Raw genomic sequence first — 25,515 nt, forward strand, 5'->3', positions numbered from 1 at the left:
TGAATAGCTCAGAACCTTTATTCAGAGGGCAAGAGTAAAATATAAAATGTATGGGCTGTTTTTCCTTTCTTTCAGAACCACTGTATGGGAGAACTATCCCTAGAGGAGAAGAGTCAAGAGTGGTGCGCTCTCAATGCTTGTGAAGCCCCTCGAGATGTTCACCCTCCTCCACCATCAGTGCTCTAGTTCTCATCGCATTGTCTCTGTAGTTTTCCTCAAAATGCTTTTCCTTTTCATTTTTCGCTACATCTCTGCAGTTTTTAAAAAGTAAAAAAAAAAAAAAAAAAAAAAAAAAAGGTCCTTCAAAAAATAAAATGGAGCGACCACATTTAATGTTCAGCTTCTTAACATTTACAGTATATATAAATACTTACATAAATATCTTACATGGAAAACCTAATTCAGAGAAGGAAACAACAAAAATGGAAGAAAGCAGAGGAGAACGCTGGAGGAGGGGGACGGGGGACGACTGATACGGAGTGTGTTTGTGCGAGTGTGCGTTTCATGTTAGAGGCAGGACAGTGCAGACACAGATTTGGGTGTTTATGTGGGTAACAGTGTAAACGGCGCGTTCAGTTAGCCCAGTATGGAGAGCTGCTGTAGTTGGACTTGCCCTGACTCTTCTGCATGCTGTTGGCCTGACTGCGTTGGCCCTGCAGAGGACAAAAAGAGTCAACATTAACCCTATAAAGCTTACTGGATCATATTTAATATGCAAATTAACATGATCAAAAATTTAGCTGAAAACAGTGTTGCACACAATCTAGTACATTCCTTCTGTCACCTGTTTGAGAGTTTATACTGACGTTTAGAAAGGAAAAGGCATTCATGTTTAGAAAGGAAAAGGCATTCATATTAAAAAGTTTAATAAACACCTCAGTATTTGATTGTGAACGCTTGTAGACGTGAGTTACCTGCGTGTCTTGAGCCATGTGGTGGTGCAGTAACTGTGAGGGGGGCTGCTGATGGGGCAGTATGTGAAGGAAGGGTGCGGGGGCGTATCCGGGGGCACCTGCGGGGTTAAGCGGGCCGGTTCCCCCCAGAGCTGAGGGCAGGCTGAACGCAGGGCCGGCTGCTGTAGGGAAACCCTGCTTGTCAAATGACTAGAAGGGTCAGAGAAGAGAAATGAGATTAACGGCCTTGAGTAAAAAACAAAACAAATAAAAATAAGGTGGATATGAAGAGATATCCAGAGAGTGGAAAGTGGTCATTTAAAACTAAATTATTTATAAGGATAAAGTAAACCAAGTAAACCGTAGGAAACAAGCAGAAATGTGAAGCTCACCTGGGTCTTGGTGTACACTGCTCCAGTGAGCTCTGAACTCACAGATCCAGACAGTCCTGGTGCTAAGAAAAGATTTCAAAGGTTCAATTGAAATCATCTTAAATATGACTTTATTTTTACACATTTGCAAGCTTTGTACAGCTGATACAGTCTGTTTAGTAAGCTTTCCAAAGAACCGCAGGGAAACAACCAGAAGTTAGCATGACCCTTTGATGATCAAATCACATCTCCGCGCTGTGCACGGGAAACTTTTAGTGGTCGCCATTTCAAAGCAGTAATTTCTATTTTTGATATATTTCTATGTACACATTTGACAGATGTGTTTAATGCATTTGAGTCATGTTTTTTATTTTCAGCACATAACTGGCATGCTAGTTATGTGCCGAATAAAACATGACTCAATGGAATTGCTAGTTGCAGCCCTAGACCAACAACATCTGTACATAAACTGAGTGTGTAAAATCTACCTTTTCCAGAGCTGTTGCTGACTGCTTTGGCCTGGGACTGGGAGCTTCCTCCATATCCTCCTTTCCCATAATCTCCTCCAGCATGAGCCTGGGACATCTCATCAAAACCTAGGAGATGATAGATTTCAAATAAGGAAGTCCATTTTACAGCCCCAATGATTAACATTTTAGGACCCTCAAAATCCTACAGTATCATATACTAGTTTCATAAAGACTTCTAAATGATCAATTCTGTGATCAATTTGATCAGTTTTACTGAAAAACCTGTTGTACAAAATCTACTACATGCCTTCTGACATGTAGACATGTAGAGTGATAACTGATATTTATGCATTTTAAGCAGTGTGTTGTTTAATATGTCAGGCTTCCCAGGGTTAAAACGTCAATTCAGTAGCCTGTAACACTTACCCTGGCCATACGTGTGCTGGCCGTATCCGGCCTGGTGTTGGTACTGGCTGGACGGGCCCATGCTGTGCTGCTTTGTGGATGCTGGAGGCATGAAGACAGTGGGGCCGTACTGGAAGGCACTGGGCACTCCCGGCACCCCGGGGTAGTAGGGCAGGCTGGTGTAGCCGTAACCTGGAGGCAGAGGGGGATTGAGGAAGGCCTGGGTCTGACCCTGCTGGGCTTGACCTGGGTTCTGTGGCCCTTGATTTTGAGGGGGCACAGCACTCTGTTGAGACTGTGAGGGGGGCACTGAGGAGAGACTGGTGGCAGGGGCTGGGGAGTTTGAGTCGCTGCGGCCAAATTTGGTAGGCTCACCTGTACGAGCAAGTCAAGACAGAAGAGTCTTTTAGACTGAACAAGTACTGGATTGTAATAACTCTTGTCCTAGCTTTTTGCACTAGCATAACAATCTTTGTGCTTTAAAAACAACAACAACCAGGGCTCTACAAGAAGGACTGCCCGGTGGCCCGGGGCCAGCGTGAAAGACGCCTGGGACAGTTGACAAACTTGTCACTTGTCCGATCGGGCCACTGCGGCTTCATCATGAAAATATATCAGTTGCATGTGTTTAAGCCTTGTTAATTTAAAAATTCAAGCGATTTTAAAGCATTCAAGCAAGATGCGAAAGACAATTACATTCAGTACTCGCACACTGTGTTGTGTGTACAGCGCGCACACAGAGAGCTGCGTCTCTGACAATGTGCAAGACCCGAATTTTGTTTCTTTCCTCGCCTTCTTGCGCTTGAACAGACAAATACATACAAAAGTATCAAAATACCAGTCTTTGTGAGTAACTTTGTAGCTTTATCAACGATTAATCTATGTTTCATTAATACAGTGGAGCACTGGTCGACTGCCCTTTTTTATTTTATTTTTTATTTCAATCATCTCTGTTCCAGGCTTGCACACAAACTGCACTGCAATCGTTTTCCAAAAAATCACTTGTGTGGAAATATTATAAAGTGTGTACACAGCCATTAACAGAGGCCAGAGACACTGAAGGTGAACGCAAAGAGGAGAAAATACTGTAGCAGGCAGAGCAAGATCACTGACCACAATGTGCAAAATATTGGTAGAAAATCCTAAATGTTGAATTAGGGGTTTATATGAATGTATTTCTGAGGGGAACTGTTCTAATGCATGTAATTTGTTCATTTGTTCTTATTAATAGACTTGTCTTTAATAATGTCTGAACTATATTTGTAAGGCTAGTAGTTTTGGCTGTGGTATCGAAATTAGAATTGAGAATTGTAAAATTTAATTGGTATCTAAAATTTTGGTGTTATATAAGCTTATTTATTAGAATAAAAGATAACATGGGTCAAAAACAATGACAACAGCAACTATTTTATTTTGCTGTGGCAGGGCCAGTGAAAATGTTGGCAGGGCCAGTAAAAATCTGCACCACTGACCCAACTGGGCCAGTAGAAAAAAAACCTTAGCTTTGAGTCCTAAACGATGGCTGCTTACCTGAGTAGGGATTGTTTGCTAATCCTCCATCTCTCCCAGCTAGTGCTGTACCAGGGAAAGCCATGCCATAATAATCCTATATAGAAAAGTGACCAAAAAAAACAAACAAATTACATTAAACATTAAGGAACAGGTCATCCAATAATAAAGATTGACATCATTTAGTCAGTTTATCATATTATTACAGTAAAAGCTCCTCCCCACTTGCTGCGGGTTTCTGCCATAAAAGCTTGGTTTAATGTTTGAAAATCAATAGACAGACAATTGTACAGCTTTACTGTAAAAAAATATATTTTCTTAAACACTTGATTTTTTTTATACTGTGAAATATCTGAATAGTTTATTATTGTTTTATTTAGCACTACTACTAATATTAATACAAATTATTTTCGTCATATTGATATAAATCAACATTTTTGTCTAAATTGTGCAGCACAAACAAGCACATTGAACTTGGAGCTTAAAAAAAATTATCAGAAAAGCAGCAATTATTAGAGATGCACCGATTGCAAATTTCTTGGCCGATTCTGATTTCCGATTTCAAATGGTCTGTGTATATGAATGTATCTCTGAGGGGAAGTTACTATCTTTTAAAAAGTTTGTGGTATTTTCTTTTCATCGTGCCTCTGAACAATGCATATTAATGTACAGTTTATAAGCGCAGCACTGCTTTGTTTACAGCTGTAACCCACAAAACACTATCATTGCTGTTCATAAGCACCAACCTGCTGGCAGAGAGTGAATCTGTGTCTCATTCAGTTCTCTGCTGTTTCATTCAGATAAGTTTTATGTAGTATAGTTGCACAAAGCTAAAGTCAGAGCATTCTGTTTTTGCTTAAAATTTCTAAATTATAGTCTAATTTAGATTAAAAACTACTCATGTAGATGTAAGATCGATGCATCTCTAGCAATTATATTTTTTATTCTCCAAAAATCTGCAGTCCTACTGAGTAGAAATGATTTAGGGGTAAATTTTATTAATAGGAGGAAATGCATTGTCAAAAGAGTGTGAAAACAGGCAATTGACTATGAAATGGTTACCATGGGCAGGCGGGACTGCATCATCTGTAGGTCCTCGTATCCATAGATTGGCTTTAGGGATGAGAAGGCACAGAAAGATCAGAAACGTGTACAAGACAGGTCAGTACCATCACTGAGATGCATGCGAGGAGACACTTCACTTCAGCAAAGGATAAAGATAAAGTGAGACAGTGTATATATATATATATATATATATATATATATATATATATATATATATATATATATATATATAAATATAAAAAAAATGTAGCTTCCTCTATCTGAGAGCAGATCAGCCATACACTAACCGGGTAAGCAGGCAGGAGGCCACCAGGACCCATGATATACTGACTGGCCAGCAGCGGAGGCACTCCTTGAGCCAGGTTAGGAGGAGCTTTACCTGAAGATATAGGAAAAAAAAATTGGAAACAAGAAAAAACTATTTACAGATTGACATAACATTTAGATTTTACATTTACTTTTTAATAATAAATAATAACGATAAAAATATTGTTGAAGTTTTTGTGACTGACCAGAGGTGTTGGAGGGTGTGATGTTGGTCTGCAGTGGTGCAGAACGGACAGCAGAGGGAGCGGATGCACCGTTAGCGGTGAGGCTCTGGGTTCCAGTGTTCAGGCCGTTTGAGTTGACCGTGGAGCTGGACACGCCCGACACAGCAGCAGAGTACGTGGACAGGCTCACATTCACGCCAGTGCCCATCTGCGTCTAAAGGAAGCATTTCAATTCAATTCAACAATTATTCAGTCAGACTTATCCATAATATACAAAAACAAGAGAAGTGATTTTTGTTGCTGAAACAAGTAAGGATGAGGAGGTGAGGTTAAGGTGGAGAAGGTGGAGATGGGAGTGGGGTGAGGGTACACTTACACTCAGGGAAGAGCTGGTGGGCGCAGAAGATCCAGGAGAGTTAACACTGCTCACGTGACTGAGGAAAACAAGCAATCATAAGACCATAAAAAGACTGACTGCTTCTCATGAATGATATCTTCTCTCATGAATATTTAAAGGGGACATCAGATGTACATTTTCCACAAGTTGGTATGATTCTTTAAGGCCTTAAACAGCTCTGTTCACAGCGACCCGTTTTTGGTGCATGTCTCTTTAAATGATAATGAGCTACTGCTCACCCCACCCCCCTCTTCCTGGGGCAAGTCCTCATAAGACACATGAATTGCTGCACTGGATTCTGTACATGGCTTGGAGGATGTCTTATTCAAATAGCTAGCTATTTACATAGAAACTGGCTGCAAATTGAAACAGTGAAACACACAGTGGATAACACATTTTCAGACTTAGACAGCCCATAACAAACTGGCAGCGTGTTTTCTTTTTCAGCTTTTCTGAACTGGCAGACTCTCCAGAAACCCAACTAAATGGAAAAAACTAAAGTGAAAATTTCATCCAATGTCCCCTTTAATAAGACTGAAATTCAAAGGGGGTGGGTCAGTCATACCTGCTAAGTGATGGAAGAGCTGTGCTGAGGGCAGGCGCTGCTGCTGAAGAGGAGGAAGATGACAGTGATGAAGATGACAAGCTATTCTCTGTGGAGATGGGTTGAGGGGTGCTGGATGGAGCAGCTGCAAATATTTCCGGTCAAAAATGTCATTTGTTGCCAATGCTACAAATTCAACTACCAACGAAAATACAGGTAAAAATGGAGAATCTGGAAATACAGAACTCAATTACCTTCCTGTAAACTGGATGTCCTCATTTCACTGAATCCATTCTGTGGGAAATGAAAAATAGATGTATGAAGACCATCATGCAGAAAATTAATGTACATGGACGTTCCACCCAAAAATTGGGTGAACTATCCCCTTTTAATATACTTATCAGAGCATTTGCTTTATTTTGGTGAATTTGTTTGACACCAGAATGGGGTACGCAAGGGATGTCCTTGTATCCAGCTAGGTAATATGTAAAATTTGAGGAGAGATGCAATATGTTGAAAACAGCTGCAGCTTTAGGTAACTGGTGATTGGCAGCTTCATCACGACAATGATCAGTCCAGATGTGGCACCCTGCGACTTCTGGCTTTTGCCAAAACTGAAGTCAATGACTGAGGCATCACTGTCCTATGTACAGTGTTTCTTGTATCTCATGTCTTCTTCAATAAAATCTCTACTTTACATATTACATGGTTGATACCTTACGGACAGCCCTCGTGTCAAACATCACCTGACCAAACTAGACACCAGATCTCATCCTGTCTGCTTGTGAGAGTGTGTTAGCAGCAGTATGAACTGATGGCAATGTCTTTGTTGCAAATAATCCCTTTTCTGTTCATTTGATTAGAATATGTGTTAGCAGCAGTATGAACTGATGGCAATTGTCTTTGTTGCAAATAATCCCTTTTCTGTTCATTTGATTAGAACTGGATTTGACCAATGAAACACTACAACTAAAACATTCTTGATAACTGGATTTTTTAATTTCACTCAAATTCAGAGCAGTTCACTAATAAATCATTACATTTGATTTTAACAGTTTTATTTTAGTATCCTGAGATACTACTAGTTTTTATTAATATTTTGACTCAGTATTTTTATTTTTATATTTTCTGCTTTTGTTTTAATTTTAAAGTTTTAGTGATTTTGTTGTTTGTCATTTTTACACTTGTGTTCATTTTTATTTCAGCTTTAGTTATTTTAGTACATCAAGTTAAAGAATTAAAATGAGATATGTAGCCTCAGCAACTAGATAGAATAAGTTTAGATTTTAACTTTCAAATTTTCAACTTGTCATTTCAAATAACTTATTGCTCTTCCTTGCATGTAAAACTCAGACAAGAAATATCACATTTCTAGATATTTCCAGGTATTTTCCATAAACATAGGAATCCTGAATAAAAACAGCTCAGCTATGGATTCTGGGTGGTCTGGAACAAGCTAATCTAATTAAGGTGCAGGCGAGAGCCAGCGTTAAGAGCTTAGGGATGCACAAAGCACCGCTCACACAGAAATCTCTTTCAAAGCAAGCAGCTTTCTGTCGGTGAAAACTGCGAACTTAAACATGAGCAAAATCTGTATGAGGAACTGACTGTGAAGATTCCAGAGGAAATGCCTTATTTTGCCAAGCTATGGTAAATGTGATGAAATAAGTTTAGGACATACACTGAGAGGGGTGGTGGTTGCTGACTCCACTCTGCTAGCTGAGGACGAAGCCAAGACAGGAGGGGCAGTAGTGCTCGGTAAACCAAGAGAGGCTGATGGGTAACTGGACTCCATTACTGCTGGAGGCAAGCTGCCTAAAGACTCACTAAAACCAGAAAAATTTGATTAGAAATGCATTAAAGTCATTTGTTTATGGAATGGAGTTTTATCAAGAGCGTATTTCAACTAAAACTTCAGATATGTGTCCCTCCTCTGGAAGCCAATTTCAACACAACTTTCAAGTTTTTGAAAAGTTTATAAAGACACTGTAATCCATACAACAAGAGCGTATTTCAACTAAAACTTCAGATATGTGTTTTTTGGTTGAAATATCCCTTTAAGATCTTGGAAACATGCATAAAAGACAGACAAGCAGGTGGACAGTCAGACCTGATGGCGGAGGGTTTGGGATACAGGCTGTTTTGGGTTTGAGGAGCAGACACAGATTCCTGACAGCTACTTTCTGATTGGCTGAGATTCTCCACAGTGGATTCGGATCCAAAATCCAGCGCACCAAACTGCACGTTCAGCCCAGACACGTCAGCAGAGCCTGGCATCTCTACTGCCGAAGAAGGGATCTGGCAAACAAAACGCATAATTACTTGTTTAATAAGATGAAAAAGCCATTAGAACCATAAGGTAAATGGAAGAACTGCTTAAATTTTTACTGCAAACTGTGAACATTTTTACAGTTTAAATTAAAACATGGACAAACTGTGATATTGTGATAGTTATACAGTAATACATTTCAATAATTTCAAGTCAAACCAAACTTTTATTTTGTTGGTTGTCGTAAAGACCTTTGAGTTTTTGAGTGCATTTGATGATAGTTTTATCAAATGAAATAAAATGCTGTTAAAGTGACTCGCAGAGACTAATTTTTCAATTTCTATAACTAAATTTGGCAACTCTGTGCATTTTTTCTGCACTGCGAAAGTCACAGGGACCTAGGAGCATTAGGAAGTGCAATGATAATCTTAGCATGGTTCTTCATCAAAAACTTTAATTTAGAAGTAAATGGATATTTTCTACCCTGAATATTTCACTCTGACTGTCTGAGGTGAGACTTCAATGTATACACCCACTGCTATGATTGGCTAACATCTTTGCACATGAAATGAGCATTACATGTGGAACTTGAAGTTTTTACTATAACAGCCAAACACAGTCATGTCTACTGAGCACACAATGATGTCCTTATTGCAACATGATTTCTGCAATCTCATACACACTTGAATCAATGCTAACACAGTGAAAACACAGTGAGACTCACTGAGCAGTGTAAACTGCGTCATTGCTTTTAAGGGTAGATTTGGAGAAAATGCAGAAATCAAGTCACTGACTCGCATTGATCTTGAACTGACTGCTCCAGCAATTATAAAAAGAAAAGTCTTTGATCGCTTTATATAAAATAAGCACAGTATAGAAAACATACGTTTTTTTGCACTACTAACAGGAAGTGTGAAGTTGAACATTTCACTGGCTTCACTACCGCATAAACAGCTGTAAACCACTTTGCGACAAAGAACATCTGTACACGAGCCCTTATATATTACACCGATCACAGGTCACAACGCTCATTTCAGATTTTTGGTATATTTTTCATGGTTTTTTTATGTTGTTTTATAATGTTTTTGAATCTTTTTGTTTTTTTTGTTTTTTTTTTTTTGTTTTTTAAGTGTCATTATTGTGATTGTTGTGATTGTGCAAACCTTGGAACAATTTTTTAAGAACCATCAGTGTGATGGGACATGGGGTTTGGGGGGGTTCATTTAATCCTAGATATCTACATAAATACCTGAAGCTCCTTGATGGCTAATGTCAAAATTGTAATTGCACAATGTACAAAATGCAAGATTAAATGTTAAATATTTTCCAAAGGTTAGCAGGTCTGCACAAAATGCAACAATACAGTTAGCCCACAGATCAATACATACCTCAGCTTTTAACCACAGTTTTCAGTTCAGTTCTGATGGCTTGGCACATCTGAGTATTTCTTTTTTTCGATTTGCAATTTAAAATGCTATTTAGAAAAAAACTCTAGAAAAACAGATCATCATATGTCTACAAATTGCTTTTGGGATAAGTATTATTTTTCTGGATTGGCCATTATTTAGCACATGTAATGTTTCATTCATACTGGACGCCAGAGGGAGAATTCACGTATGAATTACAGAAGTAATAGAACTGATGACGCAAAGGACTCCTTATGTTAAGAACTCCTTATGTTGCTGTAAATGTATATTATTGAAAAAGAGATAGAAAAATTTTGAATGAAAAAAAAATTAAACATTTTGATTGATAAAACAAACACAAAAAACACTCGACTGCGACAATTTATAGTTTATCTGTGTTCTTCAAGCCATTTCAAGTATTATCATGTTAATTATGTACATTTATAATCAATTGCTTATCGACATAGCCTTTTTTTACAGTAAAGAATATATTTTCTGCCTCATTCTGTGATAGGAAGCCACATCAGATGAGAAAGTTATTTAAAACCCTCGACTGATGTGGAGCAAAAACGTGTTATAATGTTCTCTTTTGTTGGCCGGCAGGTTTAGAAATGATTTATTACAGCTGAAGATGTTTTGGCATGTGTTGCTATTTAGAATGCATGTTATAAGCGTGGAGGAGTTTCCTCAGCACGTGAACTCATGGACACACACAAACAGAGTCAGCTGGGAGAAAAAAAAGGGGTGAAATTATTTAAACGCAAAACTGAAAAGAAAAAAAAAACTAAGCAATGACTACTGTACTTTCCACGCTTTAGAAATCAGTCAGATGGCAGGAGTGGAAGGGGAATCGAGTGGGATTTTGTGTTGCAGTCTCTTAATGATAGGCTTTAAACATTTGTAAATCATCCTCGCTTCCTATTTGGGCAATGAACCCAGCGCTCTGATTGGCTAAACTCTTCTTCTTTTGCTCTTGCTTGATTTGAGATCTGTGCGTAGACAGAGTCGTAACCAGGTTTTTGCATAGTTTAGAGTGACAAATCATACCAGTGTACTTTGAGGTCAAAATGCGTACCCGTTACATGAAATGCGTCCAGTGTTTTTGTTTTTTTTTGGTTTAGAGTTAATAATAGTGTACTTTGAGGTCAAAATGCGTACCCGTGACGTCACGATTTCCATAATTTTAAATCAGGCCATTTGTGACTCTGGAGCACAAAACCAATCTTAAGTCGCTGGGGTACATTTTTAGCAATAGCCAAAAATACATTGTATGGGTCAAAAATTGATTTTTTCTTTTTATGCAAAAATCATTAGGATATTAAGTAAAGATCATGTTCCATGAAGATTTTCTGAAAATTTCCTACTGTAAATATATTAAAACCTAATTTTTGATAAGTAATAATGCATTGCTAAGAACTTCATCTGGACAACTTTAAAGGAGATTTTCCTCAATACTTTTAAATTTCTTGCACCCTCAGATTCTAGATTTTCAAAATAGTTGCATCTCTGCCAAATATTATTGTCCGATCCTAACAAACCTTACATCAAAGGAAAGCGTATTTATTCAGCTTTCAGAAGATGTGTGAAATTTGATTATGATTATTTTAGAAGATGGACTGGTTTTGTGGTCCAGGGTCACATTTCAGAAGTGTAGAAAAAAAAAAAAAATTTTAAACTGGGTGAGTTCGTTTTGAGTTTTGAAACTTGCAGTATGTTTTTGTTGTAGAGTAACCTCTTAAATGTGTAAACATCAAGAACATTTTGAGTCTCCATTTTATGACCCCTTTAACTACTTTTATGGCTGCCAAATCGCATTGCTGATAAATTTTACAACAGAACTCACAGACAAACAATAAAAGGGGCTACAGGGAACTTTTGTTACCTTAGAAGGAGGGGGTGCTCTCCGTCTCTGTGGTCTGATGTTTCTGGGTTGTGGCGGCTCTGTCGAGGTGACGGCAGGCTCGCAGTGGGGTTTCAGTGTCGGAGAAGGCCCATCATGTGGGGGAAGTGGAGCAGGGTCTCGGGCCTGAGCCGGCAGGTCCGACTGGAGTGCTGCATTTTGATGATGGGTCAGACGACCAAGGATGGGGGATGGGTCGGGTTGGGCCTTCAGGTCTACTAAAGACAGAAAAGACATTCCAACATGTGTCAGTCGCTGTTAAACTTTGGCAGAGAATGTGTGTTCAAAAATGTTAGAGAGTGTTAAGGAAAACCACATTGATTTCAAGACACGAGGCAACAGCCAAGTAAGAGTACAGACTGGGCAACTTTAGTGTGTATGCATAGTACTTACGATAAGATGCTGTAACAGGGGTCTCCTTGGGTTCATTAAGGGTCACAGGTGTAGATTCAAGAGGCACTGGAGCAATGGATTCAACAAATGCAGAGCCATTGCTCAGGGGCCCTGAAATCTGATTGGACAAAGGGGCAATTCGGGGTGTGCTGATTGGCTCCATTTTCTGTACATCATTCTGGGGAAGCCTGGATCCCAGCATGGACTAGAAGGAAAGCAAAAGGGTTGTCATGACACCAAAATATTAGTATTCAATACCAATCTCAGTAAATTTCAAGACTCTCAAAACCAATTTTGATATTACAGGAAAAACTAATATGCCATTCAACACACTATTTTATCAAGCTTGAGACCTAAGTGTCAAAGTACAGGTACTTTTGAGATTTCTTATAACAAAAAGCATGCAATAAGTAGTCCGCTATGTAATATGTGATGCACACTAAATATTAACTCCATATGAGGTATAAAAGATTTTGTAGTTTATCACAATTAGCCAATATTGGATATTTATTGGCTTAAATTGGATATTTCACTGTATCCAGAAACGTTAATATTTATAACATCATACAACTAATTTAAAGGGACAGTGACAGATTGTGTGAATTCTGAAGTGCCCCCCCCATTTCTGTAATTACTCAATTCATTTAGGCAAATTTAGTTATTTAGCAGTTTAATAGTCAGCTAAACAATGTTCAATCAAATAGTTTAACACTTTGGGTAATTAACGAATGGCATTCCTTCACAACTTTGTATCAGCAATCATTTATTTCAGCAATAATTTTCACGTGTATAAACTTAATACAGTGAACTCAAGAAAGCTTCACACACAGCCGCTAGATGGCGCCTCTAAATCAAGCAATGCTGGAGGCATTAATCCGCATGTAATAATAGATCATTATGAATGCAGCATTTGCAGTTTTAGTACATTTAAGTAGACACTTTATTCCAGCGTAAAACATTTGCACTGTTTTAGTACAAAAAACAATGGCAAAAAAAGAAAATAAAACTTGGATCTACACAGATGACATGGGTCGTCCCTCAGAGGTTGGAAAATACGGAAATCTGTATGTGTGTGTTTTTCTCACCGATGCGGCATGGGCATAAGTGCCAGCAGCAGCAGAAGCGTAGCTGTGTGTGTGTGTCCGGGTGGCGTGCTGCTGAGAGTTGGTGAACACCAGGCTCTGGGTGAGGGTGTCCGGGGACGACGGCTCCAATCCGGACAGCTCAGAGTCGCCCTCAGCCACCTTAGGCAACAGAGAGCCGAGATCCATCCTGAGGAGTAGATAAAAACTTTCAGACAACTACAAAAGAGGCCACTGTTTTATGATGCAAAACATCAGATTCACTTTTGATGGGGTTCTGCCCTATTGCTTCCACAACATATCAAGCAGGAAGTGAGGATGTTCCAGGAGTGCACTTGCATATGCCGGCTAATCCGTTTCAGTTTGTAAGGCTGTTTGCTTTTCGACTTCAATTGCTAAACATAAGTCATAAATTAACGAGACAGGGAGGGGAATCATAGTAAATGCTTGCCAAATATTTTGGAGCACTCAGGTAGACAGATGTGTCTAAACTTGCTCTTCAGAACTGCTTGTTGAACATGTAATAGAGCACAGTTTAAAGACTTGCTTACACTACTGACACTATTGGATAACAAAAACTGAGTTAAGCTGAATGACACTTTTGTGTACTGTAGAGCTGCTTTAAAGCTGAATTGCATTCGTTCATAATGAAGCAGCAAATGAACTTAACAGTGAGCTAAATAACACTATTGCCTTCTCTAGAGCTGTATACAGCTGAATCAAACATGTTTCATAATTGATGAACTTTACACAGTTACTGAACTAAACCAACACTGTATTAAGAAATAACACTATTGCTTTTAGAGATGCTTTATAGCAGAAATTAAATTCTTTCATATTTCGTAATTCCATTATAATCTTACGTGTGCCACATAAAAGCAAATAAAGAAAACTATTATCAATGTATTACTTTCTAAATATAAATAAATGACTTCTCAAATGGCTAAGTAGATGTATTTTGCTAAATAACAATTAAATGCAGTCACTGCACCGGTGTTAATTTTGACATCAAATTTTGATTTAGTCTTGATGTAGTCAGTCTTTTGACTAAAATGCTATTTAGTTTAAGTCATATTTTAGTCATCTGAATTGTTTTAGTTAACTAAATATCATAGGATTTTAGTCTACTAAATCTATGGTTGATTAAGTCATGTAATTTTTATTGTGTTTAGTTTGTGTATTGCTTTTATTTACAGAAGATTTAGTTTGTACTAACTCATAATATAGGTTTAATATTAAGCTTTTATCATGCAATATAGAGACAGATTTAACTGCTGTCACACACAACATGCCTTTATATCAAAATAAAATAAACCACATCTCATAAAGAAACAAGAACATGATCCTCCTTTCAATGAAATACCAATGGTTATATATTAATCATTCTTTATAACAACTTACCACATTCTTACTCATTTCAAGCAGACATATTTATACAAATACATTTAGATTAATCCTTATTACGGCTAAAAAAGTAATTCAGTCAAGAGCAGTGAGTGATCTTTTTTTGTTGCTTGATTAACATCGACACATACAACAGCTAAATTAGGCTGCTGTCCCTTTAAAACCGAATACACGGGTTTATCCAAATTTATTCATGTCTGCTCTTCTCTTACTCCCAGATATTGACATTTTTTAATGTTTTATGATACGTGCAGCAAGTGTATGCTAGCTTATGTCCCGTCGGATAGATCAATAGACTGTTACAGTCCAAATGTTCACATCTAACCTCCTAACCACGCAGGAGATCTGACTGGATCTTTTCCCAAATCATCACACCTTAACATTTTCGTGTTGTTTTTCTTCTCTGACGAAAATGACAATCGATTTGTCATAGTTTTTGTCATTCAAAATGAGTTTTTATTTATTTTATTTATTATTCTCATTTTTGTCTGTGAAAAAATGTTGTTGACGAAAACTATTCATCAATGAAATTAACACTGCACTGCAATTAAATAGGTATATAAATGAATGTTGAATTAAGTTAAATAAAATTAAAAATTATTTTTAAAAATTATCAACTTTACCTATATAAAATTACTAAACACTTTTCTATCAATTTGCAAACAGAGTTTAAAAATTCCACTTTATACATCATTGGCTGCTCCCATGTGTGAACTACTCAATGGCATTTATTTTAACTTGACTGATAAATGGCTAAATAAAAGCATCTAGTAAATAAAGGCAGTTGACAAATCAAATGAACTAATTTAAAACTTGATATTAAGGTAATATTTTGTTCAATTTACTTTGTTTATTTTTGTCAATTTTAAGTCATAGTAAAATTACTTTTAAACTTACATTTTGAATGAAATTACTTTTATTTGAATTAATATATTTTTTAATGAAATCAATTTCTTTATTTTTTAAGTGGCACTCCTAGTCGTCCGTACATCTGAGCTCTGTGCTAGAAAGTGCTGAAGCACAGGAAGCACTCACCCCTGTCCAGGCTGCACGTGGTTCTTGGAGCCAAGCGCATAAGAAGCAGTGAACACTTTGGTCTCAGATAGCTGATAAATGGAGAAGTGAGCGTTACACACTGACATCTCTTGATCAAGCTTTCCAGTTTCATTTTAACATTCATGAGATCACTCACATCTTCATTCCAGTCTTCGGCCACCCACTCTTCCAGACTGTCCTTCCATGCTCCTAAAAGCACAGGTGATTTAAAGATAAAATGATGTTTTGCAGTGGGTTATATTCAGAAATTCATAAACATTTATCACCATCAACTGTGCTTTTTGGTTTGAGGATGATCCGCACTACAAAAATCCGATCAGAGATAAGCATTTTGAGCTCTATACAGAGCTGTATGAAATCGATACTACTAAAACCCGGCTTACCTGACATTGATACCAGACTGAAAATGGCTTCAGATATGATTAAGTGAAAAGTATAAGTGAACCAACTTCTGCCCTATTAAAGAAACTGTGTTTTCAGGATCCGGATCAATAAACAGCACTCACCTGCTCCTTCAGTAGTCTCATTTCCAGCCTCTCCTGCCTCAACAGAGCCGGTGTAGTCAGCAGGGTTAAACGTCCTACTGGTCAAAGAGAAGCCAACAGAGGAGGAGTGAGAATAATGACCAAGAAAGAGTTTTTTGGAATGGGTACAGAGATACTTCTCACTGAAGGAGTGTTCGATGGGTTTGGAAAGACAAAAGTGTGAATACTCACCCCATTCCATGAGACAGCCTGCTCATTCCAGCTCCTCTGCCTCTTCCTCGGCTTCCTACACCTGAGACAACACACCAGCATATATAAGAATTAGAAGAAATTAAAATATAAAGGAAAAGTTCAGCTAAAAACAAATATGTATTAACTGGTCCTTGTGCCTTTCCAAACCAATATTACTATGCCATTACTCTTTATGGTGAGAACATGACAAACACTTCACGTTCTTGAATTCTTTACATCTTTCCAGTCATTTTTTCCTTAAAATAAATATCTTAATAGAAAAATTAACTTCTTTGTTTCTACATGTTCTAATGAGTGATATTTTTTCAAATAAAGAAACAGGTTTGTGTTGCCTGACTTTGACATCTTCAGCACAGTTTGCAATATTACTAACAATATTTTTTTGTCTATTAGAAATGCACATTTGACAGTAGCTTGAGTTGACAGTAAGGCTTGAGTTAGGAGGATAATTTGACAGTAGCTTGAGTTGACAGTAAGGCTTGAGTTTGTACGAATCCACGATAGTCACATCGCAGGATGTGCGATGTAGGCTGTCGTAGTTGATCCGTTATTCATTAACCGTAAGGGCCAGCTGCTCCCCGGCCCTTGACGAATGTGATTCGTGGATTAATTGCACAGCTTAACCATCATAGAGTGAAAGTTTATCATTTGCATGTGTTTTTATGTCCTGTCAGTTTAATAGGGCGCATATAAGAACGAGCAGAGAGCGAGCGAGAGAGAGAGAGACCAAGAGAGCCCCGGCCCGCGCACGCGCTCACCTTACACATCTTCAAACAACACGAGCGCTAACTTGCTCTCTCTCCCTAGGTATTAATCAATCAATTGACACGATGGTGTCGAGAGAAAAAAAAAAAAAACTATCCAGTAAATGTTTTCTTGTGTTGTCAAATTTTGTGCAATATCCTAAATGCCGAGATAATTACACAACGTGTGCCGTTACACGTCTGATTCGCGAAAAATAATGATTCTACTTTGAACCGATTCAATTAAAATGCGGTTTAAACACCCTGGACCTGTCCAACACTGAACTCACGAGACGTGATGCAATTGGTGTATAAAAACATCTGTAACACTTTACAATAATGTTCTATTTATAAACTATTTAACTACATTATTTAACATTTACTATTACTAAACTGCACTTCTACAACATTGTTAATTTCAACATTTAGGCTATAGCCTTCTTGTTGAAATCAAAAGTTGTGTCAGTATTTGTTAACATTTAATGCACTGTGAAGTAACATTACCAAACAATGAACAGCTGTGTTTTCTTAAACTAAGATAAACAAAGATTAATAAATAGCGCTTCAAAAGTATTGCTCGTAGTAAGTTCATGTTAATATGTTAACAATTCAAACCATATCCTAAAGTAACAAAACATAATTTACTCTAATTTAAATAATACTCTGATGTTTAAATCATTTAAAAATGAGAATGTAAGTGTGCTCACCCCATTTTTGTTTGTAAGAAAACATTTGATTAGATTTCATATCGCAATATATATCGCAGAAAAATAAAATATCGCAATGTCATTTTTTTTTCCAATATCGTGCAGCCCAGCTTGAGTTGACAGTAAGGCTTGAGTTAGGAGGCACAAGTAAATTTATGTTCATTATCAAAAACAGTAAATCCATAAAAATTGTAACAACCTCATTTTTATGTGGTGAAATGTTATTAAAATTAATCATTGGTCTTCCATAGTAGCATGCATTTATATCATAGTAACTACAGTTAAAACCACACATTAAGCACCTTATTAATACCATGGTAAAAATGTAACTATATGATTTCTAGGTATTTGTATGATAAACAGTAGTCTAAATGCATTCAGTAAAACTGCACAAAAGCTTACTTAAATCACAAATAAATACTGTATTATATTCCATTACTTCTACATTTCTACATGAATAATATAATAAAATGCGATATGAATATCCCACATTTCTGCCACAATACCATGATGCAGTTAGTGTTACTACAGTAAATTCATGTTAATTGATGGCGATTTGAGGATTTGAAGTCTTCTGACTGTATTGTTGCTCTCAGTGTTTCTCCTGTTTGTCAGCGCTGTGTCATCTGGCTTTAAACTAGTTTAAATCACAGATTCATTTGTGTTCTTCGCTGAATTCAAGCGCTTCACACTGGATCTCTAGTGGTTGCCTGACCGAAACTCATCCGTGAGTAAACTGTTTGAACTTTGAGCCGAGGGGATAAATGACCCTGCGGCGCGGTTCAAATGTTTCGTTCTGCTTTTGATGCATAAACATTATATCAAACTCTTGTTAACTTTTTATCAAGGAAAATATCACGATGATCATCATTTTATCGCACAGCCCTATGATTAGCTAATCTTCTTGCACATGAAATGAAATGTAGATGTAACAAAACTTTCATTTAAAAATGAAGTAATATGTCCTCTTTAAGAGACATGAGACAGAAGATTGTTCTTTCTGATGAGTCTTTCCTGCCCCATTCTCCCTCACTCACCATCTTCCCCTCTCGAGTTGCAGCTGCTTTAAACAACGCATTCGTCACATTTAGTGCCCTACAAATGTTACTCAGAGTGACACAAATAGCAACACATGAAAAGAGCCCATCCTGCCCAGTCTGAGATAGCAGAACTTGGATCAAGCATAAAGGTTCCAAAGAACAACCAACAAAATGCAATAGAAAAAGAATCTTTAGTGCACTGGAGAGTTTCCATGGATGTTAAAAGTTTCTCATAGATCATACACGATACATATTTCCAAATATCATACACACAATAATAGTTGTTACTGTGGACAACTACATATTGGAGGTTACAGTTCTCTGTTGTAGACCATCTGTGGTAAGCAGCAGCACATGAAAAATCAACCACTTTGCCAATATTTTGATTCTTAATCTATATCTATTTTGATCCAATCAGATTCACAGATGTTGTAGACCCTTATCAGACTGATATAGAACTGAATGTAAACAATAGTGTTAGTAAAGACTTTTATACTGTTACAAAAGTGTACTGTTACACTTCCTAAATGCTGTTCTTTTTGTAAAGATATGATCTTTTGACCATAACTGATTTTTTGGCCCGCCTGTTTACATTCATTTTAGACATGACTAGAGATCGACCGATGTATCGGTTTTGCCGATTAATCTGCACCGACAATTGATTGCCGGAACTATTGGCTATAGGCAAAAGTCCTTGCCAATCCATTGCTGTTGCGGCTAAAAGGCTTCACTGTCATTAGACAGTATGAGAGCGGTCTCTGGAGGTGAATCACGGACAGCACGTGAGAGCTATAATATAGATTGTGCTTTTTCTTTCTGTTTTGCTCTTTTTTTTTTTTTTTTTTAACACCAAACTTCAAAAAAGTATGCCGCTTTTTGATCATTCTTGAAATGAACTTTTGGCCATTTGGTGATTAAATAAACTGTTTTAGGCTGCTGCTTGAACAGAATGCGACATCCAACACATTCAGCGACATTTTAATTTTCGTTAAGTATTCATTTGAAAAACTATTGGTTGATTAATCAGTATCGGCCAGTGTGGTCCAACCAACCTTTAGACATGACTGGTATCCGATATCTGTGTTTACATTAATTCCGACCCAAAATCATTGTCAGTGATCGCTTTATGATGCACATGGTAGACCCTCTGGTTTTGAATGGCCGTGCTATTAAAACTATTCATATAATTCATGTCGAGCGTCCATTATTATTTGCCAGCATGGACAAAGACTGCCATTGATGTTCTGCAGCACAAAATCTGACTGAACAGATAAAGACCAGAAAATAACAGTAATTTTCATTTGTTAGGCAATTTTATCTACAGCTCATTAAAAGTATAATTCTTTAGTGAAATCAAGTAGCGCCAAGATGATATTTATTGAAATGAATTAAAATGAATTAACGAGTGAGAGAGAGAGACAGAGAGATAGAGAACGCACAAGCGAGTGTGAAGCTTGCGAACAAGTGAAGCTTGTTGGTTTAATTACAAAAACTGCTAAGTTATCAAGTGTTGGTTGTTGTTTTTATTTAATTAAACTGGTTAGGTTTTGAGTGTTAGCTGTTGTATTTAATATTTTTTAAGTGTATGGGGTTTCCATAAATGTGAGCGCATACAGCACACCGGCATTAAAACAATCTTTATGGGCAAACATGTTTCCCTCGCATTGGGAGTTCTGAGAGGAATCGGATCTGTGTGTTTAGGCGTAGGTCGGATGTCCAGATATCGGATATTTATCTGATTTAAAAACACATTTGGAAGTGGCTCAGATCAGATGCGAAAAAAATCGGATCTGAAAATCTGATTTTTTTTGTGCCAGTGTAAATGCAGCCTAAGAAAAGTTTGACCAGCATATCAGCATATTAGCAACCCTCTACATTGCTTGTAAACCACTCGCATATGCGATTAAATTAAATCACTCTGAGTGACTAAATGATGTCTAATATTAGCCAATGGATAATAAATTCTTACATTTTACTTGCCAGTGTGTGAGTTGGAGGCTCAAGTTGAGCACATATACATATTAAATGATGTCTAATATTAGCCAATGGCTAATAACTTCTTAGATACTCTGACTGAGTGCTTCAGAGTCAAGCAATCTGTGATATTTTTCATTTCATCTCAATGGATGCGCAGTGCACCCATGTTTGTCTATTTGGTGTACCTATCTCGCCATCACTTTCTCTCACTCGAGCAAAGTGAGAGAGAGAGAGAGAGAGAGAGAGAGAATTGCAGAATTAACGCGCTACATGTAAACGATATTCTTTGTTGTATTTTCCTGTCAAAGTAACGGAGTTCCTTTGGAATTCTTCAGCTTTTAAGAACTGCTGGGTTTTCCGGTAGAGGGCGGAACTAATGCGCAAAAGACAATCTCATTGGCTGGTGCTCACCTTATCATCCCTATTATCAAACGCACACCACCTGAGTAATAATTCATGAATGATATTTCATAATATTTATATTCATGAATCCAGCAGCTTGTTAATGATTTTTTTTTTTTTTTTTTTTCTTATTAGTAGAATTTGTATAATAATAATACTATTATTATTATTATCATCATCATATCAGTTTTATTGTTAGTATTCTTACAATTTTTTACAGGAACACTGAATGAACAAAAAAAGCACTACCACCAGTCCTAAGTTCAGTTAAAATGACTCATTTGCATTCATACATAGCTACCAAGTTTTAATTCTAATTACTAAATTTCTGTTATCAAACAGCACTTGATTATCATATCATTGCTTGTCTTACTGTTGTTTTGATTGATGTTTAGAGTTTTTATTTTGTGTTTTTATTTTGTATTAATTTTTTTATGTGTGATATTTATATATATATATATATATATATATAATCATTTTACAAACATTATAAATATATCTGTCTGGTGACTAAACAAAATTTGCTAGCCAATGGCGACTCAATTGCCAATGTGTCCGTAGAGAGTTGATCGGGATGATTTCTAAAAGATCATGTGACTTTGAAGACTGGAGTAATGATGATGAAAATTCACTTTAAAATACATTTAACCTGGAAAACTTATCTTTAATGTAAATTTAAATCCTACTAATTTCAATCTTTTGAATGGTAGTGTTAGTTTTCAACATATTTCTGAATAATCGACAGCTCACTTTTTGCATCTAATCAAATAAAAAACCGCGTCTGGGGGCAGCAGTTATGTCTTGGAGGTCGTATAATGCACTGACCTCTCCCTCTTCCTCTGCGTCCACGGTCTCCTCCTCTCTCTCCTGGAGCTGAATCAAACCCGTTCTCTTCCGACCGCCCTAAAAAACAAAGTCCAAGAACAGTGAATGCCTGTACACCTAATCGCCAATCACTGCGACAACATTACGCAGTCTCATTAGACACCTCGCCTTAAAACACAATCCATACACGCAAGTTAGGACAAGCACACACTAAGGACACAGAAAGACACACCTTCCTGGCTGTGGCTGGCCCCTCGGCCACGTCTGTTTGGACCCCCGCGGCCTCTGCCTTCCCTCTCTCCTCTCTTCTCCCTGCTCTCTGGAGCCGTCCCTTCCTTTCCAACACTTTTTTTCTTGCCAACTGTCTCCCATGAGTCCTGTGCAATCAAAGTAGCGTTGTGAAAAATTCAAAACAGAATCAGAAAAATGGGTTTATTAACCTCATAACTGTTTATGAAAGAACGGCATCTTAGTAACTGGCAGGCTAGTAAAGCTGGAAAAGCTTCATGACATTATTTCAACTCAGTCTATTTTTCTGGTATAATTAATGCAATTACAAAAGACTCAGAAACGAGTAAAACAGGATCAGCTGATGCAAGAACACACCTTGACAGTGACCTCCTCCAGCAGGAAGTTGATAGCCCTGTTGATGTCCCCATTGCAATCGTGAAGGGCCACCATACACTCATCCTGATTTTTGCCTGTAACCTCCATGAGCTAGGAGACAAACACAACCAGTGCAATCAACAAAACACCAATTATCTAACGCGATTATATATTTTATGCTAAACAAAATTGTAACATATTTTGATGCTTTTATTAAAGAAGTCTACAATTTTTTATAACACATAATTCTGATTCATTTGAATGAAGCATACAACACAAAAACCTTGATTCACTGAATTAGACATGTGAACGTAACCGCAGTTCTGTGAATCAAGAACCGTTCTGATTCTTTGAGAGTCATTAGACTAATTCAAAACTGAAAGGTAAGAGTTCAAGACTGATTCTTCTATCTTTTTTATCTACCAGACAGAAATTATATTGATTCTTCTGGACCTTAAGTAAACAAAAAGTAACAAATCTTGATTTGTTTTGAACCACTCTGAGTGATTCATTAGGTCTGATTCAAAAGGCAAAGAGTCCTGACAGATTCTTAATTCATTTTTGCTGATTCATTAAAGGAAGCTTAAAGGCTTACTAAGAGCTACAAATCTACTCAACAAAAGTGCCATATGTTAATTTATTTTTGCTGATTCATTAAAGGAAGATTAAAGGCTTACTAAGAGCTACAAATCTACTTTTAATTTATCTGCATTCTGTTTCATGATTTAACAAACTTATCATCAAAAATGGTGGTAATCAAATGAATGCATAAACCTTTAATTTTGTCTGTTACACACTGATTCATACAAAGACATGCAGACTTCATATTTAAAGTAAATGTATATTTAAAATAAAATATTGCAATTTGATTAAGTGTACAGTCCCACTTAATTCATTCAAATTTTTACCAAATTCTGTGACATTCTGTGTTATACGGTAAATTCCATTGTTATGACTAGATTCTATGATTTCATCTTCAGGACTGGATATCAGATTTTGTCCTCAGTATTAGAATATAGTCACAAATCATTAAAACAAACTTGTGGCCATGATGTTCCTGACTTCTGCAGATTTTGGTGTTGCTCACCTGCTGGACTTTGCCCTCAAAATCTGCATCGTTTTTGTCGTAAATCATCTGGGCGAGTCGGATCTGTTCGGCTGTGGCCTAGAGACAGATGACACAGTTACACATCCCTCAGGCCTGTGCATATGGCACACATAACTAACGAAGTGTGTGTGTGTGTGTACGTACGGCTCACCTGTAATTGTTTCTGTGGCTGTGAGGTGTGTGTGGTTTGTGGTAGGGCTCTGTCCCGATTGCCCCTGGCAGCATCAGTGACCACTGAAGTCATCATAAACAGTATATACAAAATAATGTATGTACAAAATAGAAAATCTGTAGGAGAAAAGGACACAGGAACAAATTATTACACGCACACACAACTATAAAAAAATATTCCCAAGACATTTGTATAAGAGGGGGTTGGGGACAGGTGCATCGGCCTGGGGCTAGTTTACTCTCAGCACTGTACTTCTCATGTAAGACTATCACCCCAGCACTTAAATATAGCCGTGCACGCATAGTCTGGACTGGTGTCCACTTACACACCCACCGAGACCCACTTCTGAAAAAATAAATCACGCCTGCACCAACATATAAACAGCACATCGTTCTTAAAGGAACAGTTCAACAAAAAAACAAAACACGTGATAAATTCTGGACACGATATTAAGAGTAACAAATCGCATTTTTAGGCCTATCCCTTTAAGAGCAACGTCTCAAAACAAACCGAGTCGTCTATTTAGATCGCATGAAGAGCAACGTCTCAAAACAAACCTCGGCCAAAAATATTTAGATCGCATGCGTTGGTATTGGTAACGTTGGTGCGTTGTGAGTCACGGAAAGATCTCAGCCAGGTGAGTAATGGTAGGGTTTAAGTTAGCTGGTTTGTAATCGTTGTGACGTTCACGTATAACAATATCCACCTTCGTGACGGGCTAAAAACAAACAGTACCGTTAACGTTACCTTGAAACGGCCCTTATCAACAAGCACACAAACTCACGCGATATCATAGCTATATCGTTTTAACGCAAGTGAAAATACATAATTGCGTCCTATTTATGTATTTACAGTCAGTTTTGGATATAGTTCGATTCGACGGTAGTAAAACAAGCAGATGCTAACTGTTCGGTTTGCACCACGCCGCGCCGCTGCTAATGCTACGAACAATCAGACCACAGCTCATCTGCCGCTAATAATGTGTCGAAGTCGAGTGAAGGAAACATTTAATCACTGGCCAGATAGAAGCATGAGCTCTTTGTACGTGTCGACGGTAACGGCTTTGTTTTCAGTCTCTCGGCAGCACAGACATACCCTCTCCGCTCCCTCAACGCTGTGTGTTTTTACCTGCCCAGTGCCCACTGACCGCACGCGCTTCCCTCATTCAGCAGCGCGAAGCCCGTGACAACGAAAAATCTGCTTTTCAAAATAAAAGCTCAGACGAGCGATCTAAAATAAAAGTCCTGACCCGCGTTCTACTACTAGTCATAAACATAAAGCAGGTGTGTACAGTAGGGGTTCAACATTTTAAATCATGTTTTTTCTAATTAAATAATTTTGATTACAAATTACCTGTTCGGTACAACAATTTGAGTGTACCTTTATTGAAATTAACAAGAATTTCAGAATTCCTTAGTATTTGTTACCACTTGTTTTAATGACAGCAGGGTGTGAGCTGTGAAATCCACAAGTTTGTGCAAAACATGATCTTGTTATCAAACACGATTCGAGAATGCAAGCAAGACCATCTGGCCTTTGGGAG

At 37.5% G+C, this 25,515-nt stretch overlaps 1 protein-coding gene across 6 annotated transcripts; it reads right to left on the reverse strand.

Moving 5' to 3' along the window:
* Positions 1 to 25,214, reverse strand: ubap2b (ubiquitin associated protein 2b). 6 transcript variants are annotated; one of them, XM_042762669.1, is made up of 27 exons: positions 25,101 to 25,214; positions 23,952 to 24,088; positions 23,780 to 23,857; positions 22,693 to 22,803; positions 22,319 to 22,463; positions 22,087 to 22,164; positions 16,372 to 16,432; positions 16,162 to 16,238; positions 15,792 to 15,844; positions 15,635 to 15,705; positions 13,199 to 13,385; positions 12,114 to 12,318; positions 11,703 to 11,938; positions 8,256 to 8,443; positions 7,827 to 7,971; positions 6,400 to 6,439; positions 6,167 to 6,290; positions 5,581 to 5,638; positions 5,226 to 5,418; positions 5,001 to 5,092; positions 4,711 to 4,761; positions 3,670 to 3,745; positions 2,161 to 2,514; positions 1,753 to 1,860; positions 1,286 to 1,347; positions 915 to 1,103; positions 1 to 653 (listed from the first exon to the last, which is right to left on the reverse strand). In XM_042762669.1, exons 1-27 carry the CDS (start codon positions 25,135 to 25,137, stop codon positions 573 to 575), a joined length of 3,237 nt encoding a protein of 1,078 aa, XP_042618603.1. In that variant the 5' UTR covers positions 25,138 to 25,214; the 3' UTR covers positions 1 to 572. The 6 variants fall into 6 exon arrangements, with proteins under 6 accessions (XP_042618603.1, XP_042618604.1, XP_042618602.1 ...); XM_042762670.1 differs by having other exon boundaries at positions 25,068 to 25,152; XM_042762668.1 differs by lacking the exon at positions 25,101 to 25,214 and having other exon boundaries at positions 16,162 to 16,235; positions 16,372 to 16,426.
* Positions 25,215 to 25,515: the final 301 nt, after the last annotated feature.

The sequence above is a fragment of the Cyprinus carpio genome, chromosome A8, assembly GCF_018340385.1.
Source record: "Cyprinus carpio isolate SPL01 chromosome A8, ASM1834038v1, whole genome shotgun sequence".
NCBI classification, from domain to species: Eukaryota; Metazoa; Chordata; class Actinopteri; order Cypriniformes; family Cyprinidae; genus Cyprinus; species Cyprinus carpio.